Here is a 22,737-nt window from a genome sequence, read left to right on the forward strand (position 1 = left end):
GTTGCTGGCACTTGCGCAGATCAAATACACAAGCTGGACCTCTGATTAAGCTGTTTACATGTCCTAATAATTCAAAAGATTGCTCAGAAAATCAGGTATTTTAACTGGTGTAAGCTTACTTCAAATGTGACCTTATGCCAATTATGATAAACAGAGCAAGGTTTAACTATTGCATACCTGTCCAACGTGCAATCATTGGAAAACAAACTGTATGATCTACGATTAAGACTATCCTACCAACGGGACATTCAAACTGTAATATCTTATGTTCCACCGAGACTTGGCTGAATGATGACACGAATAATATAGAGCTGGCTAACTTCTCCGTGTTTCGGCAGGACAGAGCAGCTACGTCTGGTAAGACGAGGGTCGGGGGTGTGTGTCTATTTGCCAATAACTGCTGGTCCGCGGTGTCTAATATTAAAGAAGTCTCGAGGTATTGCTCGCTCCTAGAGGCGCTCCTAGTGGCCGGGGACTTTAATGCAGGCAAACAAATCCATTTTAACAATTTCTACCAGAATGTCACGTGCAACCAGAGGAAAATAAACTCTAGACCCCCTTTACTCCACACACAGAGACACATACAAAGCTCCCTCTCAGCCTCCATTTGGAAAATCAGACCATAATTCTATCCTCCTGATTCCTGCTTACAAGCAAAAACTAAATCAGTACAAGTACAAGTGACTCGCTTAATACAGAAGTGGTCAGATGACATGGATGCTATGCTACAGGATTGTTTTGCTAGCACAGACTGGAATATGTTCTGGGATTCATCCAATGGCATTGAGGAGTATACAGTCATCAGTCATCGACTTTATCAATAAGTGCATCAATGACTTTGTCCCCACAGTGACCGTATGTACATTTCCCAACCAGAAGCCATGGATTACCGGCAACATCCGCATCGAGCTAAAGGTCAGCGCTGCCGTTTCAAGAAGCGGGACACTAATCTGGACGCTTATAAGAAATCCCGCAATGCCCTCAGACGAAAAGCATCAATACAGGACTAACATTGAATCTTCCATCCTCGGATGTGGCAGGGCTTGAAAACTATTACGGACTACAAAGGGAAACCCACCCGCGAGCTGCCGAGTGATGCGAGCCTACCAGATGAGTTAAATAACCTTTTATGCTCGCTTCCAGGCAAGCAACACTGAAGCGTGTGAGCACCAGCTGTTCCGGACGACTGTGTGATCACGCTCTCCGTAGCCGATGTGAGCAAGACCTTTAAACAGGTCAACATTCACAAAGCCCCTTGGCCAGACAGATTACCAGCATGTGTACTCAAAGCATGCGTGGACAAACTGGCAAGTGTCTTCACTGACATTTTCAAACTCTCCCTGGCCGAGTCTGGAATACATACATGTTTCAAATAGACCACCATAGTCCCTGTGCCCAAGAAATCAAAAGTAAACTTCCTAAATGACTACCGACCGTAGCACTCACGGTGGTAGCCATGAAGTGCTTTGAAAGGCTGGTCATGGCTCATATCAACACCATCATGCCAGAAACCCTAGACTCACTCCAATTTGCATACCGCCCCAACAGATCCACAGATGACGCAATCTCAATCGCACTGCCCTTTCCCAACTGGACAAAAGGAACACCTATGTGAGAATGGTGATCATTGACTACAGCTCAGTGTTCAACACCATAGTGCCCACAAAGCTAATCACTAAGATAAGGACCCTGGTACTAAACACCTCCCTCTGCAACTGGATCCTGGACTTCCTGACGGGCCGCCCCCAGGTGGTAAGGGTAGGCAACAACACATCTGCCACGCTGATCCTCAATACTGGGGTCTCTCAGGAGTGCGTGCTCAGTCCCCTCCTGTACTCCCTGTTCACCTACGACTGCGTGGCCAAGCACGACTCCAACACCATCATTAAGTTTGCTGACGACACAACAGTGGTAGGCCTGATCACCGACAAAGATGAGACAGCCTATAGGGAGGAGGTCAGAGACCTGGCAGTGTGGTACCGGGACAACAACCTCTCCCTCAATGTGAACAAGACAAAGGAGCTGATCGTGGACTATACGAAAATGTGGGCTGAACAGGCCCAAATGAACAACTTAACAACGACAGGACTGAAGTGGAGTGGGTTGAGTGTTTCAAGTTCATTGGTATACACATCACCAAAAAACTATCATAGTCAAAACACCAAAACAGTTGTGGTGAGGGCACGACAACACCTTGTCCCCCTCAGGAGATTGAAAATATTTGGCATGGGTCCCCAGATCCTCTAAAAGTTCTACAGCTGCACCATTGAGAGCATCCTGACCAGTTGCATCAACGCCTGGTATGGCAACTGCTCGGCATCTGACCGTAAGACGCTACAGAGGGTAATGCGTAAGGCCAGGTACATCACCGGGGCCAAGCTTCCTGATATCCAAAAACCTATAGACTAAACGGTGTCAGAGGAAGGCCCTAATAATGGTCAAAGACTCCAGTCACCCAAGTCATAGACTGTTCTCTCTGCTACCACACGGCAGCGGTACCGGAGCATCAAGTCTCGGACCAAAAGCCTCCCCCCTTTTGTTTTCACACTGCTGCTACTCACTGTCTATTATCTATGCATAGTCACTTTACAAATGATCTCAACTAACCTGAACCCCTGCACATTGACATGGTACAGGCACCCCCTTTATATAAACTCGTTATTGGCATGTACATTTCTTGTATTACTTTTTATTTGTTTGATTCGATTTTTTAAACGTTAGTTTATTTAGTAAATATTTTTTAAACTCTATTTCTTTAACTGCATTGTTGGTTAAGGGCTTGTAAGTGAGCATTTCACGGTAAGGTTGTATTCGGCGCATGTGACAAATACAATTTGATTTGATTTGATTTACTTGGCCAACTGCCATAATCAGTTTAATTAATATCAAAATATTATTGTGCATGTAAATGTACTCACAGTCTACAAATGCAATCACTTTTACCAAAAGAAATCAGGGACAAGTGAGAATAGTACAAATTCCAGAGGCTATTTAGAAAGACACAGTGGCTTTGTGTACAGTAATGTACAATAGCTGTAAAATAGTGCATGCTAGCAGAAGAAAAGAGAGCCAACAGTTAAGAGCCATTATTCAGTCTGTAGGTCTTCTCTACTGTGTACAGGAAGGATTCCTTCTAGCTAGCATGTGCTGAGGAGGGGAGAGGGAGAAGCGTCAGTGATAAGTCAATCTAGCAGAGAGAGAGAGAGAGAGAGAAATAGGGAGTAAGTCGATGTAGACCGCACAACTGATATATAGTCTCTGCGGCTGGCTCGCTCTAACCATCCACCCAGATACATATCTCTCTCTCTCTCTCTCTCTCTCTCTCTCTCTCTCTCTCTCTCTCTCTAATTAAAATTTCAATTTCAATTTGAGAGACTTTATTGACATGGGAAACTTAAGTTTACATTGCCAAAGCAAGTGAAATAGATAATAATCAAATGTGCAATAAACAAAAATGAACAGTAAACATTACACTCACACAAGTTCCAAATGAATAAAGACATTACAAATGTCATATTATGTCTATATACAGTGTAGTAACGATGTGCAAATAGTTAAAGTACAAAAGGAAAAATAAATAAACATAAACATGGGTTGTATTTACAATGGTGTTTGTTCTTCACCATTTTCTTGTGCCAATGGGTCACACATTTTGCTGCTGTGATTGCACACTGTGGTATTTCACCCAATAGATATGGGAGTTTATCAAAATTGGATTTGTTTTTTGAATTCTTTGTGGGTCTATGAAATCTGAGGGAAATATGTGTCTCTAATATGGCCATACTGTCACGTCCTGGCCATAGAGAGTCTTTTTATTCTCTATTTTGGTTAGGCCAGGGTGTGACTAGGGTGGGCATTCTATGTCCTTTTTTTCTATGTTTTGTATTTCGATGTCTTGGCCTGGTATGGTTCTCAATCAGGGACAGCTGTCTATCGTTGTCTCTGATTGAGAACCATACTTAGGTACCCTTTTCCCCCACTTGTTTTGTGGGAAGTTAACTTTGTAGTTGTTCAGGGCACATAGCCCAAAGCTTCACTGTTGGTTTTTTTGTTCTTCGTTTTGTCGGCGGCATTTTTAAATAAAGTTAAAATGTATGCTTACCATGCTGCACCTTGGTCCAGTCCTTCAGCCAGCCATGACACATACATCTGGCAGGAGGTTAGGAAGTGGAGGTCAGTTTCCAGCTAATTGTGTGGGCAGTGTGCACATACCATGTCTGCCTACGGCGGCCTTTCTCAATAGCAAGGCTATGCTCACTGAGTCTGTACACAGTCAAAGCTTTCCTTAACTTAAGGTCAGTCACAGTGGTCAGGTATTCTGCCACTGTGTACTCTCTGTCTAGGGCCAAATGGCATTCTAGTTTGCTCAGTTTTTTTGTTAATTCTTTCCAATGTGTCAAGTAATTCCCTTTTTTGTTTTCTCATGATTTGGTTGGATCTAATTGTGTTGCTGTCCTGGGGCTTTGTGGGGTCTGTTTGTGTTTGTAAACAGAGCCCCAGGAACAGCTTGCTTAGTCTTCTCCAGGTTCATCTCTCTGTAGTGGTGATGGCTTTGTTATGGAATGTTTGGGAATCACTTCCTTTTAGGTGGTTGTAGAATTGACCCTCTCTTTTCTGGATTTGGATCATTAGTGGGTATCGGCCCAATTCTGTTCTGCATACATTATTTGGTGTTTTACGTTGTACACAGAGTATATTTCTGCAGAAATCTGCATGCTGACTCTCAATTTGGTGTTTGTCCCATTTTGTGAATTCTTGATTGGTAAGTGAACCTCAGACCTCACAACCATATAGGGCAATGGGTTTAGCCAGATCCTAATTGGTATGTTGAATTCTCTGTCTCTTTCTCTCTATAATTCAGTTATCAAGAACACAAGCGAGAACATTAAATGAATGTACAATGAAATGACTATATTAATTTCATATTTTCTCTTAATTAACCACCCATGAATGAGTGATTTATAGTACATGTGATAAACACACAACTTACTAATTTCATTCAAACACTGTATAAACCATACTGCCAAAGTACTACTGTATCCTCAACACACAGTCATGATGCACCAACTCTAGTGGGTATATGAGTCCCTCTTTATACCACACTGTAAAACACAAACTGTGACAAGAGTCTGCAGTGTGTAGTCCATACATCTTGTTACATTTACATGGAGTTAGTTCTCAGGGAGTGACTTTTTCATGCACCACACTATACATTGTTAAAATAATACATGAGGTGTCGTATCGGATAGGAAGACTTCTGTTTATATACCACAGAGGGTGTGTGTGAGAGAGAGAGAGATGGGTCAATATAAAAAGCAACCAAGCGATATATAGTATGTGATCATATCAGAAAACACAGCCAAGTGCACACTGCACTAACGGGACATGCATCTGATTATCAGAGCCATTATGTGTGTGTCATACACAAAGGTGATGAGGGCAGATTCATGGAGGAGGAACGTGTGTGTGTGTGTATGTGCGTGCATGCATGCGTGTGTGTGTGTGTATGGGAACAGCAGAGTGTGTTCAGCACGAGCCTTGCGTTATTTATCTCTGTTTGTTAGTTAGTTCCCTTGCAGAACTTAAAATGGATGTCAGGAAATAGAGGGAGAAAGATAGAATTCAGCAGTTTCCCTGCAGCCTGGTTATTTATCAAGATAACAAACAGGAGAAGGATGTGCGTGTGTGTGATTGTGTGTGTGTGCGTGCCTATGTGCGTGTGTGTGTGCATGTGTGTGTGCCCTGTGCTGGAGAGGGGAATAAACAGTTTCAGAAAGAGGGGATGGATGGCTGCAGCTTGGATATGGATGCACAGAGACTAAAAAATACATTTCTATGAAGAGGGATAGTTGACACACACACACATAAACACACAATGATATGGATGCACTATATGCCAAGGTGCAAAGCTAACAAGCTAGAGCTGGGGAGACACTGCAGGGAAGAGAGGCGAGGGAGGAGAAGAGAGGAAGGAGGAGGAGATGTGTGTCAGTGTGTGTGTTTGAGGAGAGTACAAACATAGAAAAGAGGAGAGAGGGAGGAGGATGAGGGTACACTGTCGGCTAAAGGAAGACACTAAGGCTAAGAACTTTGATAGTTCAGGGGAAATACAATGCACTAACTCACAACTAATCACTGCATCTTGCTTAATCAAGCTGTGAACACACATTCACTACCTGAAGACGACAACGTCTCTGAGGTGACTCCCCCCTCCTCTTCAACACACACCTCACGCAACACTCATGTACGCTGCACACACTGTACCGAAGACTAATTAAGATACATCTGAATAAAACAACTATATTTGGGCTCCGTACTCAAACAATTAGAAACATGGGAGGAGAGAGACACAGCATTGCACATTAATATCATTTGAAAGGAGAAGAGGGGCGATGTTAAAAAGCTTGGCTTATGGCATTGCTCTGAGATATTATGTATAATGTATATGCATGGATCTTACTGTCCAAGGAGACAAAGACAAATACTGCAATAATGAAGAAAAATACATACTGTATATGCACACAGTCCCTCCTCACTTACACACACTTTGCTGTGTCTGTGTCCTCTAATAACCTGACCTGCCTGCTGGCAGCTTGGGAGGTACCACACGCACGCACGCACGCACACGCACACACACACACACACACACACACACACACACACACACACACACACACACACACACACACACACACACACACACACACACACACACACACACACACACACACACACACACACACACACACACACACACACACACACACACACACACACACACACACACACACACACACACACACACACACACACACACACACACACACACACACCTGACGAGTAATATGTACTATAGCTTAAGCCTGCTTCTAAAGATCGCCCTTTCTCCTTCCTCTCCCTCTCTCCTCTCTCCTTCCTCCATTCCCACCTCCCCTTTCCCCCAACCAGTGACCTCAGACTTCCTGACAGGCAAAAAATGCTGAAGTATGCAGGTGTCCTAATGTCACACACTCACACACACACACACGCACGCACGCACGCATACACACACACACACACTCTCACACACACTCCCACACACACTCCCACACACACACTCACTGCGTTGCAATATTTCACAAATGTATGTTAACCCTGTCACTGCCACACAATTCCTTAGAGTACACTTAACACACACAGAGCAACTGTGACACTGATGTTGAATCTGTCCAGATTTTCATGGGTTTTTTACCAAAGTGGACACACACACTGTGTCTGTTGGTGTGTATGAGGACATGGTTTTACAGTGGTGACGAGTTGTCAGGCTGTGAGGGTGCTATCTCAGACTCAGTGCTATGTGAGGGTGCTATTTCAGACTCAGTGCTATGTGAGGGTGCTATTTCAGACTCAGTGCTATGTGAGGGTGCTATCTCAGACTCCGTGCTATGTGAGGGTGCTATTTCAGACTCAGTGCTATGTGAGGGTGCTATTTCAGACTCAGTGCTATGTGAGGGTGCTATCTCAGACTCAGTGCTATGTGAGGGTGCTATTTCAGACTCAGTGCTATGTGAGGGTGCTATTTCAGACTCAGTGCTATGTGAGGGTGCTATTTCAGACTCAGTGCTATGTGAGGGTGATACTTCACATTGACCAGGCCTTTAAATAAGCTATTCGATCCTACTGGAACAATAGTAAGGTCAGTTTCTGCCTCCGCTCTCCCTATCTGCCTGCCTGCTTGACTACCTGTATGTCTGGCTGCATCCACTGCCAGATCCCTTCATCCCTAATTATTTTCTTCCCTTAGTCCTCCCTCTTACCCTCCATTGCTCCTTCCACATTTCATCCTTCAATGCCTGCTTGACTGCCATGACAGTGAGGTTCCTCCATCTCTGCCTCTCTCCCTCCGTCTGTCCCTCGATCCCTCACTCTTCCCATACTCCCACCCGTCCATCTATCTGTCAATGTGATCCGTGGAGACAGGAGACTGAGACGCAGGTTCGAGGGTCAGCTGAGAGGTGAAAGGTCGTGACCCTATCCTATGAGCACTAGGGTGCGAGAGAGAGCATGTCACTTTCCAGCCAGTACTGTAAGACACCAGACAGAGAACTGCATCCTGTCACAGACACAAGCCACAGAGACAAAAGCCTGTCAAAAACATGCTGTAGCAATCCTCAAAGAATAGCTAATGTACAGTCACTGTCTATATCGAAAATCCTCATATATATCTGCAAATTGAGATCTGAGGGTTTTATTAGGAGATTTGTGTTTTAGTTAATCACAATATAAAGAGGGTGAAAGACGTCCCAACTAGGAAGATGTCCTCCTGAACTTAGCCTAGCTGTATGGTGCCTGTAGGGGAGAGTGGGGTAAGTTGAGCCGTTGTTTACGTTCAGCATCACTCCATCAAGGGAAATATAGTATTTTTTCAACCAAAAATATCTACATATATTTCAGGATGTTATGTATCCCTGAAAATAGGCATATTTTATCTAAACATTTTCAAAACATAGCTTCTCCAAAACAAGTGGTGACTTGGCACAACCCCAGGTATGGGGTAAGTTGAGCTGCGGGACAGAGTTAAGTTAAGTTAAGCCGCCTACAAATGTCTTCACTGAATGAAATATTACCACTAACTTTTTAAAACCATGTCTTTCTCTATTTCCCAAACACAATTCAACACAATCACAATCGCTTTTTTGTCCTTTAATAATTTTAAACATATTTTAACACCTAACACACCCTTTGTACTTTAAAAAATACTTTTAACATAGACCCTGTTGTTACCTCAAATCCCAACAATTATGCCATGCATTACACCTGGGAAGAAAACACTTTAATTTGCTCTACTTGCCATTGGCTCAACTTACCCCAAGGCAAACATTTGGACTATATCAGCCCAGACAGCTACAAGGATGCACTTTCATGTCAGGTTTAGGACCTCATATTGAAGCTTATTATCTACTTTTTTGGACCTAACCTGCTTACTACTTTTTCCATGTGTTTTCATCCTTCACAGACTCCACCTCTTCCTAAATATTTAGTCAAATGATTAATTTTGTGTATGGTTTCCTAGAAAGAAGGGTGGCTCAACTTACCCCCATTGGCTCAACTTACCCCACTCTCCCATACAGCTAGCCCTGGCTTCCAGCAAAACCAGAACACACAGACTGTCAACACACAGCTTCACCAGAGGTACAGAAAACAGAGGCCAGCCTATTACCTGGACTAGCTCACTGTATAGAGACACATTCAGAGGGTTACATACTGTGGTAAAATCAGCTAAAATTGAAACAAATCAACACAGAAAAGGTTCTGAGGTGAGGATGTGTGTTTCTATCACTCTGAAGATTGTGAACAATTTCTATAAAATCTCCAAATAAATCAGCAAATGTAACCCCTACTAAAATGTGCAAAATAATTTTGCAAAATAGTGAAACCATTTTACAAGAGAAACGGGCAATTATTTGGTAAATATTTTTTCAACGATCTTTATGGTCAATGATAATAATACAAAATGTAAATACTATTCATATGTACACTAAGTGTACAAAACATTACGAACACCTTCCTAATATTGAGTTGAACCTCCTTTGCCCTCAGAACAGCCTCAATTCGTCGGGGCATTGACTACAAGGTGTCAAAAGCATTCCACACGGATCAAATCCAATCATATGTTATTTGTCACATGCGCCGAATTCAACAGGTAGACCTTACAGTGAAATGCTTACTTACAAGCCCTTAACCAACAACGCTTTAATAAGTTCTAAGAAAAAAAAAAAACAAGTGTTAAGTAAGAAATAGAAAATAAAAGGTAAAAAATTATTAAACAGTAGCAATAAAATAAGAATAGCGAGGCTATATACAGTGGGTACCGGTACAGAGTCAATGTGCGGGGGCATCGGTTAGTCGAGGTAATTGAGGTCATATGTAAAGTTAAAGTGACTATGCATAGATTATAAACAGAGAGTAGCAGCAGTGTAAAAGAGGGGTCTGGGTAGCCCTTTGATTAGCTGTTCAGACGTCGTATGGCTTGGGGGTAGAAGCTTCTATAAAGCCTTTTGGACCTCGACTTGGTGCTCCGGTACCGCTTGCCGTGTGGTAACAGAGAGAACAGTCTATGACTAGGGTGGTTGGAGTCTTTGACCATTTTTAGGGCCTTACTCTGACACCGCCTGGTATAGAGGTCCTGGATGTCAGGAAGCTTAGCCCCAGTGATGTACTGGGCCATACGCACTACCCTCTGTGATGCCTTGCGGTCGGAATCCGAGCAGTTGCCATACTAGGCAGTGATGCTATCCGTCAGGATGCTCTCGATGGTGCAGCTGTAGAACCTTTTGAGGATCTGAGGACCCATGCCAAATCTTTTCAGTCTCCTAGGGTGAAATAGGCTTTGTCATGCCCTCTTTACGACTGTCTTGGTGTGTTTGGACCATGATAGTTTGTTGGTGATGTGGACACCAAGGAACTTGAAGCTCTCAACCTGTTTCACTACAGCCCCGTCGATGAGAATGGGGGCTTGCTTGGTCCTCCTTTTCCTGTCCCCAATCACCTCCTTTGTCTTGATCACGTTGAGGGAGAGGTTGTTGTTCTGGCACCACACTGCCAGGTCTCTGACTTCCTCCCTATAGGCTGTCTCATCTTGGTCGTTGATCAGGCCTACTACCACCATTGTGTCATAGGCAAACTTGATGTTGGTGTTGGAGTCGTGCCTGGCCATGCAGTCATGAGTGAACAGGGAGTACAGGAGGGGACTGAGCACACACCCCTGAGAGCCCCTGTGTTGAGGATCAGCATCTCGGATGTGTTGTTCCCTACCCTTACCACCTGGGGGCTGCACGTCAGGAAGTCCAGGATCCACTTGCAGAGGGAGGTGTTTAGTTGTTGATCTGTGGATCTGTTGGGGTGAGTATGCAAATTGAAGTGGGTCTAGGGTTTCTGGGATAATGGTGTTGATGTGAGCCATGACCAGCCTTTCAAAGCACTTCATGGCTACAGACGGTAGTCATTTAGGCAGGTTACCTTAGTCATGCTGGCCCATGTTGACCCCATGTTGACTCCAATCCAGTTGTGTCAAATTGGCTGGTGGACCATTCTTGATACACATGGGAAACTGTTGAGTGGGAAAAACCCAGCAGCGTTTCAGTTCTTGACATACTCAAACCAGTGAATATTTTGTCTTGCCCATTATGCTTCTGAATGGCACACATACACAATCCATGTCTCAATTGTCTCAAGGCTTCAAAATCCTTCTTTAACCTGTATCCTCCCCTTCATCTACACTGATTGAAGTGGATTTTACAGGTGACATCAATAAGGGATCATAGCTATTGTCATGGAAAGAGCAGGTGTTCATAATGTTTTGTACACTCAGTGTACATCCTTCAGTATAATTGTACAATTGAACATAAAATGCAAAATATCTGTATGTTTTCACAAGTATTACAAATAGCAACAATAAACAAACAATAAAAAACTATGGTGAGCAGTAAACTGAAGAGGAAAAGGAATGAGATGGCTGACGTTACCTTAGACTCCAGGTCAAGGGTCATGTGCAGGGTTCAGGGGTCACTATCACAGATGGAGGAACTTTCTCGACGTCCTGAGGATAGTGATAATAAACAGAAGGATTAAAACACAGTAAAAAGGACATTGTTTCACTAAAACTGACCTTCTGTAAAAGGGAGAGGAAGGCGAATAAGGGAAAGAGAGAGAAAAAGAGAGAGAGAGAGAGAGAGAGAGAGAGAGCACGATGGGAACAACCCACAACCTGAACACTTCAAATCAAATTTTATTTGTCACATACACATGGTTAGCAGATGTTAATGTGAGTGTAGTGAAATGCTTGTGCTTCTAGTTCTGACAATGCGGTAATAACCAACGAGTAATCTAACTAACAATTCCAAAACTACTGTCTTATACACACAAGTGTAAAGGGATAAAGAATATGTACATGAAGATAAATGAATGAGTGATGGTACAGAATGGCATAGGCAAGATACAGTAGATGGTATAGAGTACAGTATATACATATGAGATGAGTAATGTAGGGTATGTAAACAAAGTGGCATAGTAGAAAGTGGCTAGTGATACATGTATTACATAAAGATGGCAAGATGCAGTAGATGATATAGAGTACAGTATATACATATACATATGAGATGAGTAATGTAGGGTATGTGAACATTATATTAAGTGGCATTGTTGAAAGTGGCTAGTGATACATTTTTTACATCAATTTTCATTATTAAAGTGGCTGGAGTTGAGTTAGTATGTTGGCAGCAGCCACTCAATGTTAGTGGTGGCTGTTTAACAGTCTGATGGCTTTGAGATAGAAGCTGTTTTTCAGCCTCTCACTCTATTGACTAGAGGTGCAGTAGCCTACTGAGTCCTGTTATGTGGTAATGTGTGCTGATCAGTGTGAAGCTGACCAGAGCCGTAGAAACTCGTGTTTATTTTCAGATCTCGGGCAGATGAATAAGCCATAGGTAGATATAATCAAGAACAAAATGTGCACAAACACGTGCATGCACACACTGGTGTGGGATATGCCTGCTGGCAGCATTTCAAGGAAACACAAACACACAGAGAAGGCTAGGACATGGCACAAGTGTGTGAGGTCAGGGTCTTTCCCAGGTACAGATAAAGGAGAGAGTAGGAGAGGAGAAAGGTGGAGAGAGATGGAGGAAGAGCTGTACAACACTGAGTCACATTGTCTGGCTGGAGATCAATGTCTGTTAGACTGGCTCAGAGAGAGAGAGAGAGAGGGAAGAGACCTAATTTTCAAGGCTTTATTTAGTTTTAGTTGTATACTTAAGCAATAATGCCCAAGGTGGTGAGGTATATAGACAATATATCACGGCTAAGGGCTTTTCTTAAGCACGACGCAACACAGAGTGCCTGGATAAAGCCCTTAGCCGTGGTATATTGGCTACATATCACAAACTCCAGAGGTGCCTTATTGCTATTATAAACTGGTTACCAATGTAAAAATACATGTTTTGTCATACTCTTGGTATACGGTCTGATATACCACGGCTGTCAGCCAATCAGCATGCAGGTCTCACACCACTCAGTTTATAAAAACATTTTTTTAAATATTATTTAGTTTCAGTTTCAGTGTTAGAAAAGCATGCATGGGAGGCAAGGAGCCATTTGGGTTGTTCAGTTTTCTGTGTTTTTCGGGATGTCACGCAGTAATACATAAGGTACTGGGTCAGGTCATAGGTTAGGTTAGCCCTTTTCAAGACTCCAATTTGACAATGGAGTCATTCCATGTCCAATATGATTAGCTGAGTTGATTTGGTGGAGTGTGAAATGCTCTATCTAGAAGCAATTGATCATCGATTGCGATACGGTTTTGGAAACCTTGAACACTCACCTTAATTATCATCCAAAAATAGCTTTACAATTACAAAATATACGCTGTTTTACCACAGATTTCCACTGAGATTGTTGGTGTAATACAGCTTCCAGCCAATGGGTTTATTTGGTTCCTTTCCAAGTTCCCATTAGCTCAGGAAGTGCAACGTAAAACACCTCTGTGGGAATCTGCATTCAAACGGTGCACAGTAAGTTAATATTTTGGATTTGTAAAATCATTTTGGTTTGATATGAAAGTAGAATTTCCAAAAGCGTCTTGCACACAGTGATTATTAACAGTTCAACAGAGCAGAGGGACAGCTGTACACATTAACCCCACCGTGGTCAATTATTTAAATGAGAACCCTACTGTATGTCTGTATGGCCTTAGGTTCTCCAGAGCTAAGATTAAGCTTGGTTAGTTTTAAATTATAAAGTCAATCTCAATGTGACTTGGTGGAAGGAAACTCTCTCTCGTTCAGGTTTACACCAATTAAATACTATCTAACTTAAGTAGTACATGCAAGAAGAATCAAGTTAGCTACCTAGCCGTTTCCTTCCCCTTGTTAGCTAGTGATAACTGGCGATGGTGATGCACAAACTAGGCCTTTTTGAAAAATCACCATCTCCTGGCTGCATTAACCCGACAGACTTAGTATCTTGAAAACCCCTTCCAACGGCATGTTCCTAGAGTTTAGGACAAAACTAAAAATGAACATAACGTTTTGGAGTCAAAGTTAATAGTTTCAGTGTAGTTTAAGTTTTTTGAACAGGTTTATTAATTATTTTATTTCAGTTTACTAAATAGTTTTTTCATGATTTGTTTTAGTTTACTATAATAACCTTGGCACACACACACACACACACAAACCCACCCACACGCACACGTAGGTACATAAATGTGGTTGATTTAAATCCCTTTAAGTGTAAATGTTTAACGTGACGCAGGGAGAGATGCAGATGGAGAGTGAGTGGAAGAAATTAAAATAGTTCACTATTTTGAATGTGAATATGTGTTTAACCTTTGGGGTGCTGTGTCAGGGCAAGCTTGGATGTGTGTGTCTATGTGTTAATAATAGCATAACTGATTTAAACAGAAGCAGCTTTCATACTACATACAGAAATTCTTGCAGCAAAAATAATCTAAATGAGGAGGTGGATTCAACTTTTGCTCTGTTACTGTTATGTAAAGCAAGACCATGAATATGCAAGCAGAGGCATTTAGCTTGAAGAACTGGTCGTTTAGGGGATCTCAGATTTTGTCATAACAATGTGTATATTGAATTCAATGCGTTGTGATAAAGGGAGAAAGTGATCTGCTCATACATATTGTCTACACTGAACACAAAATAGATAAACAGACTGTATTAATGGATGCCTGTATAGACTCTCACCGCAAGGTCAAATAAAAGACACAATGCTGGATATTGACGTCCTAACACACGCACTTAGTCACACACAAGCACATGTGCGTATACTTACACGCACACGCACCTACATACACAAAATGCACAGACATCCCTTCTGCCATTAATAAAGGCATTAAAGTGAAGTACATAATAATGATTCAAATGTCAAGAAGAATACATTTCAAAGTGATTTCCCATTGTTGACCTCAGAGAGAAAGTCCAATATTATGACAGGAAACAACTGCTTTATCTGTAATAATCCAATCATTGGGGATGGTAGAAATGAATGCAGTTCACGAGTCAATAAGGTGGGACAGAGAATGGAATCACACTTCATACTGATTCAATGACTCCTAATATAATCCTAGCAAACACGGGAACATTTCAAGAACATTAGCTAAGATTCCCATTAACTTCTAGTTAGTCTTTAATTTTACATTTGGATGTTGTCCTAGCTAACATTTTCCCAGCAAACCAGAATTAGTTCTGTGAAAGTTCCCAGAACATTTGTTAGGTTGCGGCAAATGTTCTCTTAACACAAAAACTGCCCAGTCGTGTTGATAATAATACAATGTTAGTATAAAACATTCGCCTGATGTTGCAAGAATGTTCCCAGAACACATTTCATCTGTTCTTTAAAGTTGCCCCGAATGTTTCATTAGGTTGTGGAAACAGTCTGGTGGGAACATTGTGGGGACATCACAAAAGATGAACTGTACAGTTTTGCTGGTTATTATACAATGTTCTTTTAAGTTGCAAAAAACATTCACCTGATGTTACAAGAATGTTCCCAGAACACATTTTTTTTTTAAAGTTCTTAAAACATTTATTTAGGTTATGGGAACATTGTGGGGATATAACTACAGATAGGTTCCCAAAACAATACAATTGTCCAGTTGTGCTCCCTGATGTTTGTATCAGGGTGCACAAAACATTCCTTTGATGCTGCAAAAATGTTGACGGAACAGCATTTCTGAGGTCTTTAAAGGTTCACAGAACATTTAATTAGGTTGTAGGAAACGTGTGGGTACATTACAAGAGACAGGTTTCCAAATTACAAAAATATGCTGAGTTTTGATGACATTCATACAATGTTCAAGTTAGCTTGTGCAGGACATTTCTTTATGTTGTAAAAAAATTGACAGAACACCGGGTTCTTTAAAGGTTCCCAGAATATTTATTTCATTTATGGATGTTGTCTGGGATGTTGCAATAATATTATTGTGATATTCACATATTTTACTTACTTACTTTCCCACAAAGTTGCAAAATATTCCACAATTTCCAATTAAATCACACACGCACACGCACACGCACTTGCACACACACACACACACACACACACACACACACACACACACACACACACACACACACACACACACACACACACACACACACACACACACACACACACACACACACACACACACACACACACACACACACACACACAAACTTCAATAGACAAACAAAACACAGACTCTGCTATAGGGGCTTAGCACCAAGTTCGCACCTTGCGTATACACTGAGTATACAAAACATTAGGAACACTTTCCTAATATTGAGTTGCACACCTTTTTGCCTTTGGAACAGCCTAAATTTGCCTGGCCATGAATTCTACAAGGTGACGAAAACATTCCACAGGGATGCTGGCCCCTGATGACTCCAATGCTTCCCATATTTGTGTCAAATTAGGTGGATATTCTTTGGGTGGTGAACCATTCTTGATACACATGGGTAACTGTTGAATGTGAAAAACCCAGCACCGCTGCAGTTCTTGACACACTTAAACCGGTGCGCCTGGCACCTATTACCAAACCCATTCAAACGCATCTTTTGTGTTTCCCATTCAGCATCTGAATGGCACACATACACAATTCATGTCTCAATCCAGCCAACTTGAGACAAGTGTGGGAAGAATTGGGGCGGCAGGGTAGCCTAGTGGTTAGAGACTAGTAACCGGAAGGTTGCAAATTCAAACCCCCGAACTGACAGGGTACAAATCTGTCGTTCTGCCCCTGAACAGGCAGTTAACCCATTGTTGAAAATAAGAAATTGTTCTTAATTGACTTGCCTAGTTAAATAAAGGTAAAATAAAATAAATAAAAAATTGGTGTCAACATGGGACAGCATTCCTGTGGAATGCTTTCGACACGTTGTAGTCCATGCCCTGATGAATTGAGGCTGTTCTGAGGGTAAAAGACGGTGCAACGCAATATTAGGAAGGTGTTCACTCAGTGTACATGATCATGTCACCCTTCTCATTGTTTTATTTTTTTATATAAAAAATATATGTTCATGTGTACTTTTTTACCAGCCCACCCAACTCAACAATGGTCCAGCCCATCTGGCATTTGCCGGAATTGCCAGATGGCCAATCCGCCCCTGGAAACAGACATGCTAGATTCTCCCTTTTAAAAAACTGCCCTGTGCAGCTGTAACCTTGTCAGGCACGTGTACAGATAAGGCTCTATCTGTGCAGAGCACACGTCCCTTTGCTATTCCAGTATTGAAAGTGCCTTTTTGGGTGGAGGTATAATTTATGTTTGTACATTTGTTGTCATTGTTGTTCGGAACCCACTGCCCGCAAGTCGTCTTCAAGTTCGCCACCCCCACCCTGTCCCTTGGTTGCGCCTGTTGATCTTGCACTGTTCCGAGCTCGCTTGCGAGTCGCGCCCAGTGGCATCTTTTTCAAGTCTGCCGGGTATGAAGATTTCAAGCTCCGGGTCACATGCGTGGCTTGAGAGATGCGATTACCGGCCTAGTGTGTGTAGCTAGATACCTAGTTTAAATATTATCAGTTCTGCCACAGCAGCATACCATTGATTAACACTTGATAACACTTGATTTAGCCTCCATCATCATCAATATTTGGTCTGCTTGGCTGATACGCGAAGCAGAGAGAGACAGAACGACAGAGAGGTAAATTACAATCAGTAAAAGAAATTGAGCTAGCTAACTAGCAGATTTACATCAATCATCAGCATCAATACCCTATTTTCCCCATGTCAATCATGTCTTTAGGAGGCACTGTACTACACTGAATGAAAATATTAACGCAACATGCAACAATTTATAAGATTTTTACAGTTCATATTTGGAAATCAGACAATTGAAATAAATAAATTAGGCCCTAATTAATGGATTTCATATGGCTGGGAATACCAATATGCATCTGTTGGTCACAGATACCTTTAAAAAAAGCAGCGTAACACATCTCCTTCTCATAGAGTTGATCAGGCTGTTGATTATGGAATGTTGTCTCACTCATCTTCGATGGCTTTTGAAGTTGTTGGATATTGGATATTTTATTGTTTTAGGATTTCAGAAAAAAATGACATGTTAAACTTAGTTCTAGGCTAACCTCTGGGGATCAAGTAGGCTAGACTAATTCCCTTTCAATTGACCTGAGGCAAATACGGTCCGTTTTTATTGAACTAAATCAAATATGCCAGTTATCTCCATGCCATATTTAGAATTAAATTTTTGATTTGAAGGGTACAGAGTCGAGTTTTTAGACTGCTACCGAGCACAGAGCAAAAGTGTGCTCCAAAATAATGATAAACAAAAATGGACCGGTATGGGGACCTGCGTCCGGCGTCATGTGAAGTGTGCTTAAAACAATCCGCATGTGTAGCCTAGTAATCTAAATAAAGTGGACATTTTAAATTGGAATGTTGTATTTCTCTTGAGAAAGCAAGCAACAGGTGAAATTATTTCTGCACAACACAGCGGAAGATGCACAACATAGAAGAAGAGATAACCCAACACGTTATTAGGCCTACAGCTTCTAGAACATCATAAAGCGAATGTAGGCTTTTCTAAGCAACAAACATTTGTTTTGCTTTAGGCCTATATTGTCCTCCTAAAATGTGGGTACCGTACACCCTACAGCAGAGCGGGAGGCAAAACATCTAGGCCTATTGAGATTACAAGACAGGTCTAAAACCAAAACACAGAAATTAGACATATTCCCGAAAGATATTATGAATTGAATTTTACCCTGAGAATTAGGCCTAATTTAGCCTTATCCACGACAATATTAGGCTAATAAAACCGGTGATAAAGTCAGCATTGCAATAATTTGAACATGCATGAATAATAAAAATGACAAATTAAAGCTAAGTTTCCATTCAAAAACATGTATTGATGAATGGTGGAAATGTAGATATTCCATTTTAAACATGTAGCTCAAGATAATGGTCGCGGACTGTGTTGTCCAAACAATATGTGGTGACATTTTATAGAGCAACATTAAGTTATTGAACATTACATTAATATTTTCCAATTTTAGTTCCCAATCGTTTTCTGATCGGTTAAAACCCACGGCGTTGCGGGTAATATGCGTGCTATAGTTCCAACACTTCCATTACATTCATAGAAGGACACCTTCAGATGAAGGAATTTCTCCTCCTCGTATTGGTGAATCGTGATAACACTTTTGATAAAGTCAAACTGAAGCGTCACCTGATTTAAGAGCATGCATTTATCAAAGACAAGACAAGAAAAGAAGAAAGAAAACCATTTAGTGCATTTGGACATAACTGATATAAAAGTAGGCTTATATTTAATCAAAATATTCTTACAATATTCAAAAAATAAAAAGCAACCTATTGTGTGACAAGATAACATGATATTGTTTGAATATTTACGGAATTAAAATGTGCCCTTTTGAATTATAAAGGAATCCACAGGAATCCTGAAGTACAAAATGCCATCAGATTTAAAATACAGTGGGCTGCACACAATGAAAGCCAAACGGTATAGAACACAACGCACTCCATTCCAGAGACGATATAATTCCAAATGTCCTGTCTGTCTTTCTCCAGACTGTATAAGCCAAGCCTGACAAGTGAAAGGTGATGCGTCAGCAGGTTTGTGTGTATAGAGAATGATGCTCGATGTCAGACGGTATGGCGAGACGTGAGGAGAGGAGGAAAGGTGAGTTGAGGAGACCGATGGATGATGAAGTCCCTCAAACATTTTGGCCCAAATCACCAAAAAAGTGATGAGTTCAAACTATAAAATGTATAAAACGGGTTCAACGAAATCTTCACAACAATAGTAAAAGAACAGCAAATACCGGACATGACCCACACGGTTGTCTTAGGATAGGCTATAACCCTAACCCCAAACCCCTCAATTCAACCCTAGACCTCGAAGCCAGTTCCACTGCCCTTTTCATTTTTCCTCTCTAATCAGGAACGTATTTAGACCTGGGACGCCAGGTGGGTGCAATTAATTATCAGGTAGAATAGAAAACCAGCAAGTTTACGGACTTAGTGTAAGAGTTGAGTTAAATACCCCTGGCGTACGCCATAGGCTACTGTTTGAATGCTCAAAACATGAACAACATTGATAATATGAGAATGTGGCAAATTATACAAAGAAGACAGGCTGAAACATCTAAATATTGAAGTTACCTTTCAGTTCAATTTGACTACATTTACTGTAGGCCCAAAATGAAAGCCTATTGAGAAAGGTTTGGATGCACATATACTGAATGATTATTGTACACTTTTGAGGGAGATGTCAAACGAAACAAACCGCACACATGTTTTCTTTGTACTTCTCAAAATAGCTAAAAAATAAACGACGGTAAAACAATTAAGATGCATAGAGGATATTTAACTACCCAACCCCGTTCTCATAAAATATCGCAACAAAATGTAAAAACAAAATAAAAGATGTAATTTGTATCTTTGCCACGCCACAACTTTACGCACAGAAACTTTACACTTCTGACTAAATGTAAGACCATTTATTTTCCTATTTTAAATTGTTTAACTATTTTTGACGCCGTAAAACTCACATGAAAAACTCTGGGGACGAGGGGGTGTTGTCGGAGCCGTTTTCCCTGCAGCCGTTGGTTATGAGCTTCTCGTACTTGTCCTTGTATGCGTCCCGCTCCCTGGCCAGCCGCGATATCTCCGCCTTGAGGTGGTCCACCTGCTGGATCAGCTGCGTCTTCTCGCCCTCCAGAACATGTCTCTGCTGGACCCGCTTGTAGCGGCAGGACTGGGCATAGCCTCTGTTCTTTAGGGTCCTCCTCTTCTGTTTCAGCCGGATCACCTCCTCCTTGCTGACCCCGCGCAGTTGTCGGTTCAGCTCCCGTACTGACATGCTCACCAGCTGGTCGTCCGAAAACCGGTCGTCCAGGTCCAGGTGTCCTATGTGCTGGTGGCTGCCTGCCGAACTGGCGTTGGACGGGACCCCTGTGGAGGGGTGGTGTCCCCCGGCGTGGTGGTGGTGGTGATGGTGGTGGGGACCTCCGTTCTGCGCTGCCGCTGCAGCGATAACAGCGGATACCACAGCGGCTGCTGAGCCCATCTCCTCCCCGGCCATGCCGCCTCCTGCCCCGGCCACCCCGGCGAACTGCTGCCCTCTAGCATAGCCATCGAAGGACTGGAGATGGTGGCTGCTGCTGATCAGCGCCTCTACCGCGTCTTCGGGGCTGAAGCCCAGCGCTTCGGGATTCAGCTGCTGTTGGTAGCCGCTCATCCAGTAGAAATCCTCCAGGTGAGCCTTCTGCTCGCTCCCGGAGCCCGGGCTGGGCGCCGAAAAGCTTGGGGAAGGGGGAACCGAGCTGCAAGGCGTGCTCATCGGGGTGGAAGACAAGGATCCCCCGGCGATCAGGCGGCTGCACTGGCTGATGCTGCGATCCGGCTCCACCGGCTCCTTTTTCACTTCAAACTTCATCAGATCGAAGTCATTAACATATTCCATGGCCAGGGGACTGGTGGGCAGGTCGGAGTTGCTCATTGCCAGTTCTGATGCCATCCTGCTGCTGCTGAAAGCAGTCCTCCAAAGGGGCTGAGCAGCACCTGTCAAAGCGGGCTGCTGTGACATGCACTGAGCCAGCTTGATTTCTTTATTTATTTTATCTTCCAGAAAATGGAGAGAAAAAACACAAGGTTTCTAGCCTAATTGCGCAGCGCACGTTTTTTTGTTATTTTTTTTCTCTCTTTTTATGCAGTCTCTGCACAGACGCACCAGAGCAGCGCGTGCGTCTCACTCTCCTCCGTTTCTCCCTCTCTTTCTCCTTGTCTGAGCGCAGTTCTGCGTGTTTCTAACATTTAACACTTCATACCTTATTTTAGGATTAGTGCGCCAAATTGAAGGAGGTTCACGTGCCGTGTCACAGGCAAATTCATGCCTTGTAGAGAAGGAAAGAAAAACAACTCCACCCCAGGCTTGACGGAGAGAGTGTTTTTTTAAAAGCCATCAATCCCTGCAGACGAGTTCAAACGCCTTGCTGAATTTTATAGGCGTCCTAACATCAGGGCTCTGGGCTCAAATACTAAATTTGTACTCACAGCCAATGAGCTATCTCGCTTTGAGGGATAATTAGCATAATAGGCATAATAGTAGAAAATCCAACATTTTGGAAACTCTGGGAGCCCTCTAGAATGCAGAATAAAGACGGTAAAAACAAAACAAAGAAACACCACTTAGCCTATTGGTTACAACGACTTTCAATGAATGGTAAATATGTTCAACCCATTTCTTTGAATAAAGTTGGGATACCTACATAGGCTATATAAGCGAGTAAAGCTACATATAAAAAGCAAGTTAATAGTATATTAGCTACCTTATGAATAGGGTATAGATATAGCCTACGATACCATTTTGTCAGCATAATAACAAATTAGGCATAGGCTATGTTTTTAAAACTTTGGGGTTGTAGGGCCTAAAACGTAGGTTATCCAATTGATTCTAACATATCGAAGAAGGTTATTTAAGTAGTAGTAACACTATTAGTGTTGAGTGTAATTATTTCATTGTGGAAATATGGGGTAGATGAAGGTAAACACTTCGCTTACCGCGAAACATTTACCAGCCAAAGTGGCCTCACTTCTCTCAGTCTATGCGTTTATAAAATCTATTTCAGAGCTATTTATAAGGCTCTGACCTAATGGACATGCTCAATTATGTTTACTATGTTCTTCTGATACCACTTCAATTTGGGTCGCGTTCCCCTGCTCAG

At 42.2% G+C, this 22,737-nt stretch overlaps 1 protein-coding gene across 2 annotated transcripts in view; it reads right to left on the reverse strand.

Annotated features, from left to right (window-relative positions):
* The window catches only part of LOC135509275 (transcription factor Maf-like), an 85,686-nt gene extending 63,779 nt beyond the window's left edge, over positions 1-21,907 (reverse strand). The window contains exons 1-3 of one of the 2 annotated variants that reach the window (XR_010450915.1): positions 20,563-21,907; positions 11,505-11,578; positions 10,999-11,089 (exon numbers count right to left, since the gene is read on the reverse strand). Coding sequence is in view for 1 of the 2 variants with exons in the window: in XM_064929790.1 (XP_064785862.1) it covers positions 11,551-11,578; positions 20,563-21,599 (1,065 nt within the window). In the remaining variant the exon portion in view is untranslated. The remainder of the gene's footprint in view (positions 1-10,998; positions 11,090-11,504; positions 11,579-20,562) is intronic. The other variant, XM_064929790.1, reaches the window with a different exon arrangement.
* Positions 21,908-22,737: the final 830 nt, after the last annotated feature.

The sequence above is a fragment of the Oncorhynchus masou genome, chromosome 22 (assembly GCF_036934945.1).
Source record: "Oncorhynchus masou masou isolate Uvic2021 chromosome 22, UVic_Omas_1.1, whole genome shotgun sequence".
Lineage (NCBI taxonomy): Eukaryota > Metazoa > Chordata > Actinopteri > Salmoniformes > Salmonidae > Oncorhynchus > Oncorhynchus masou.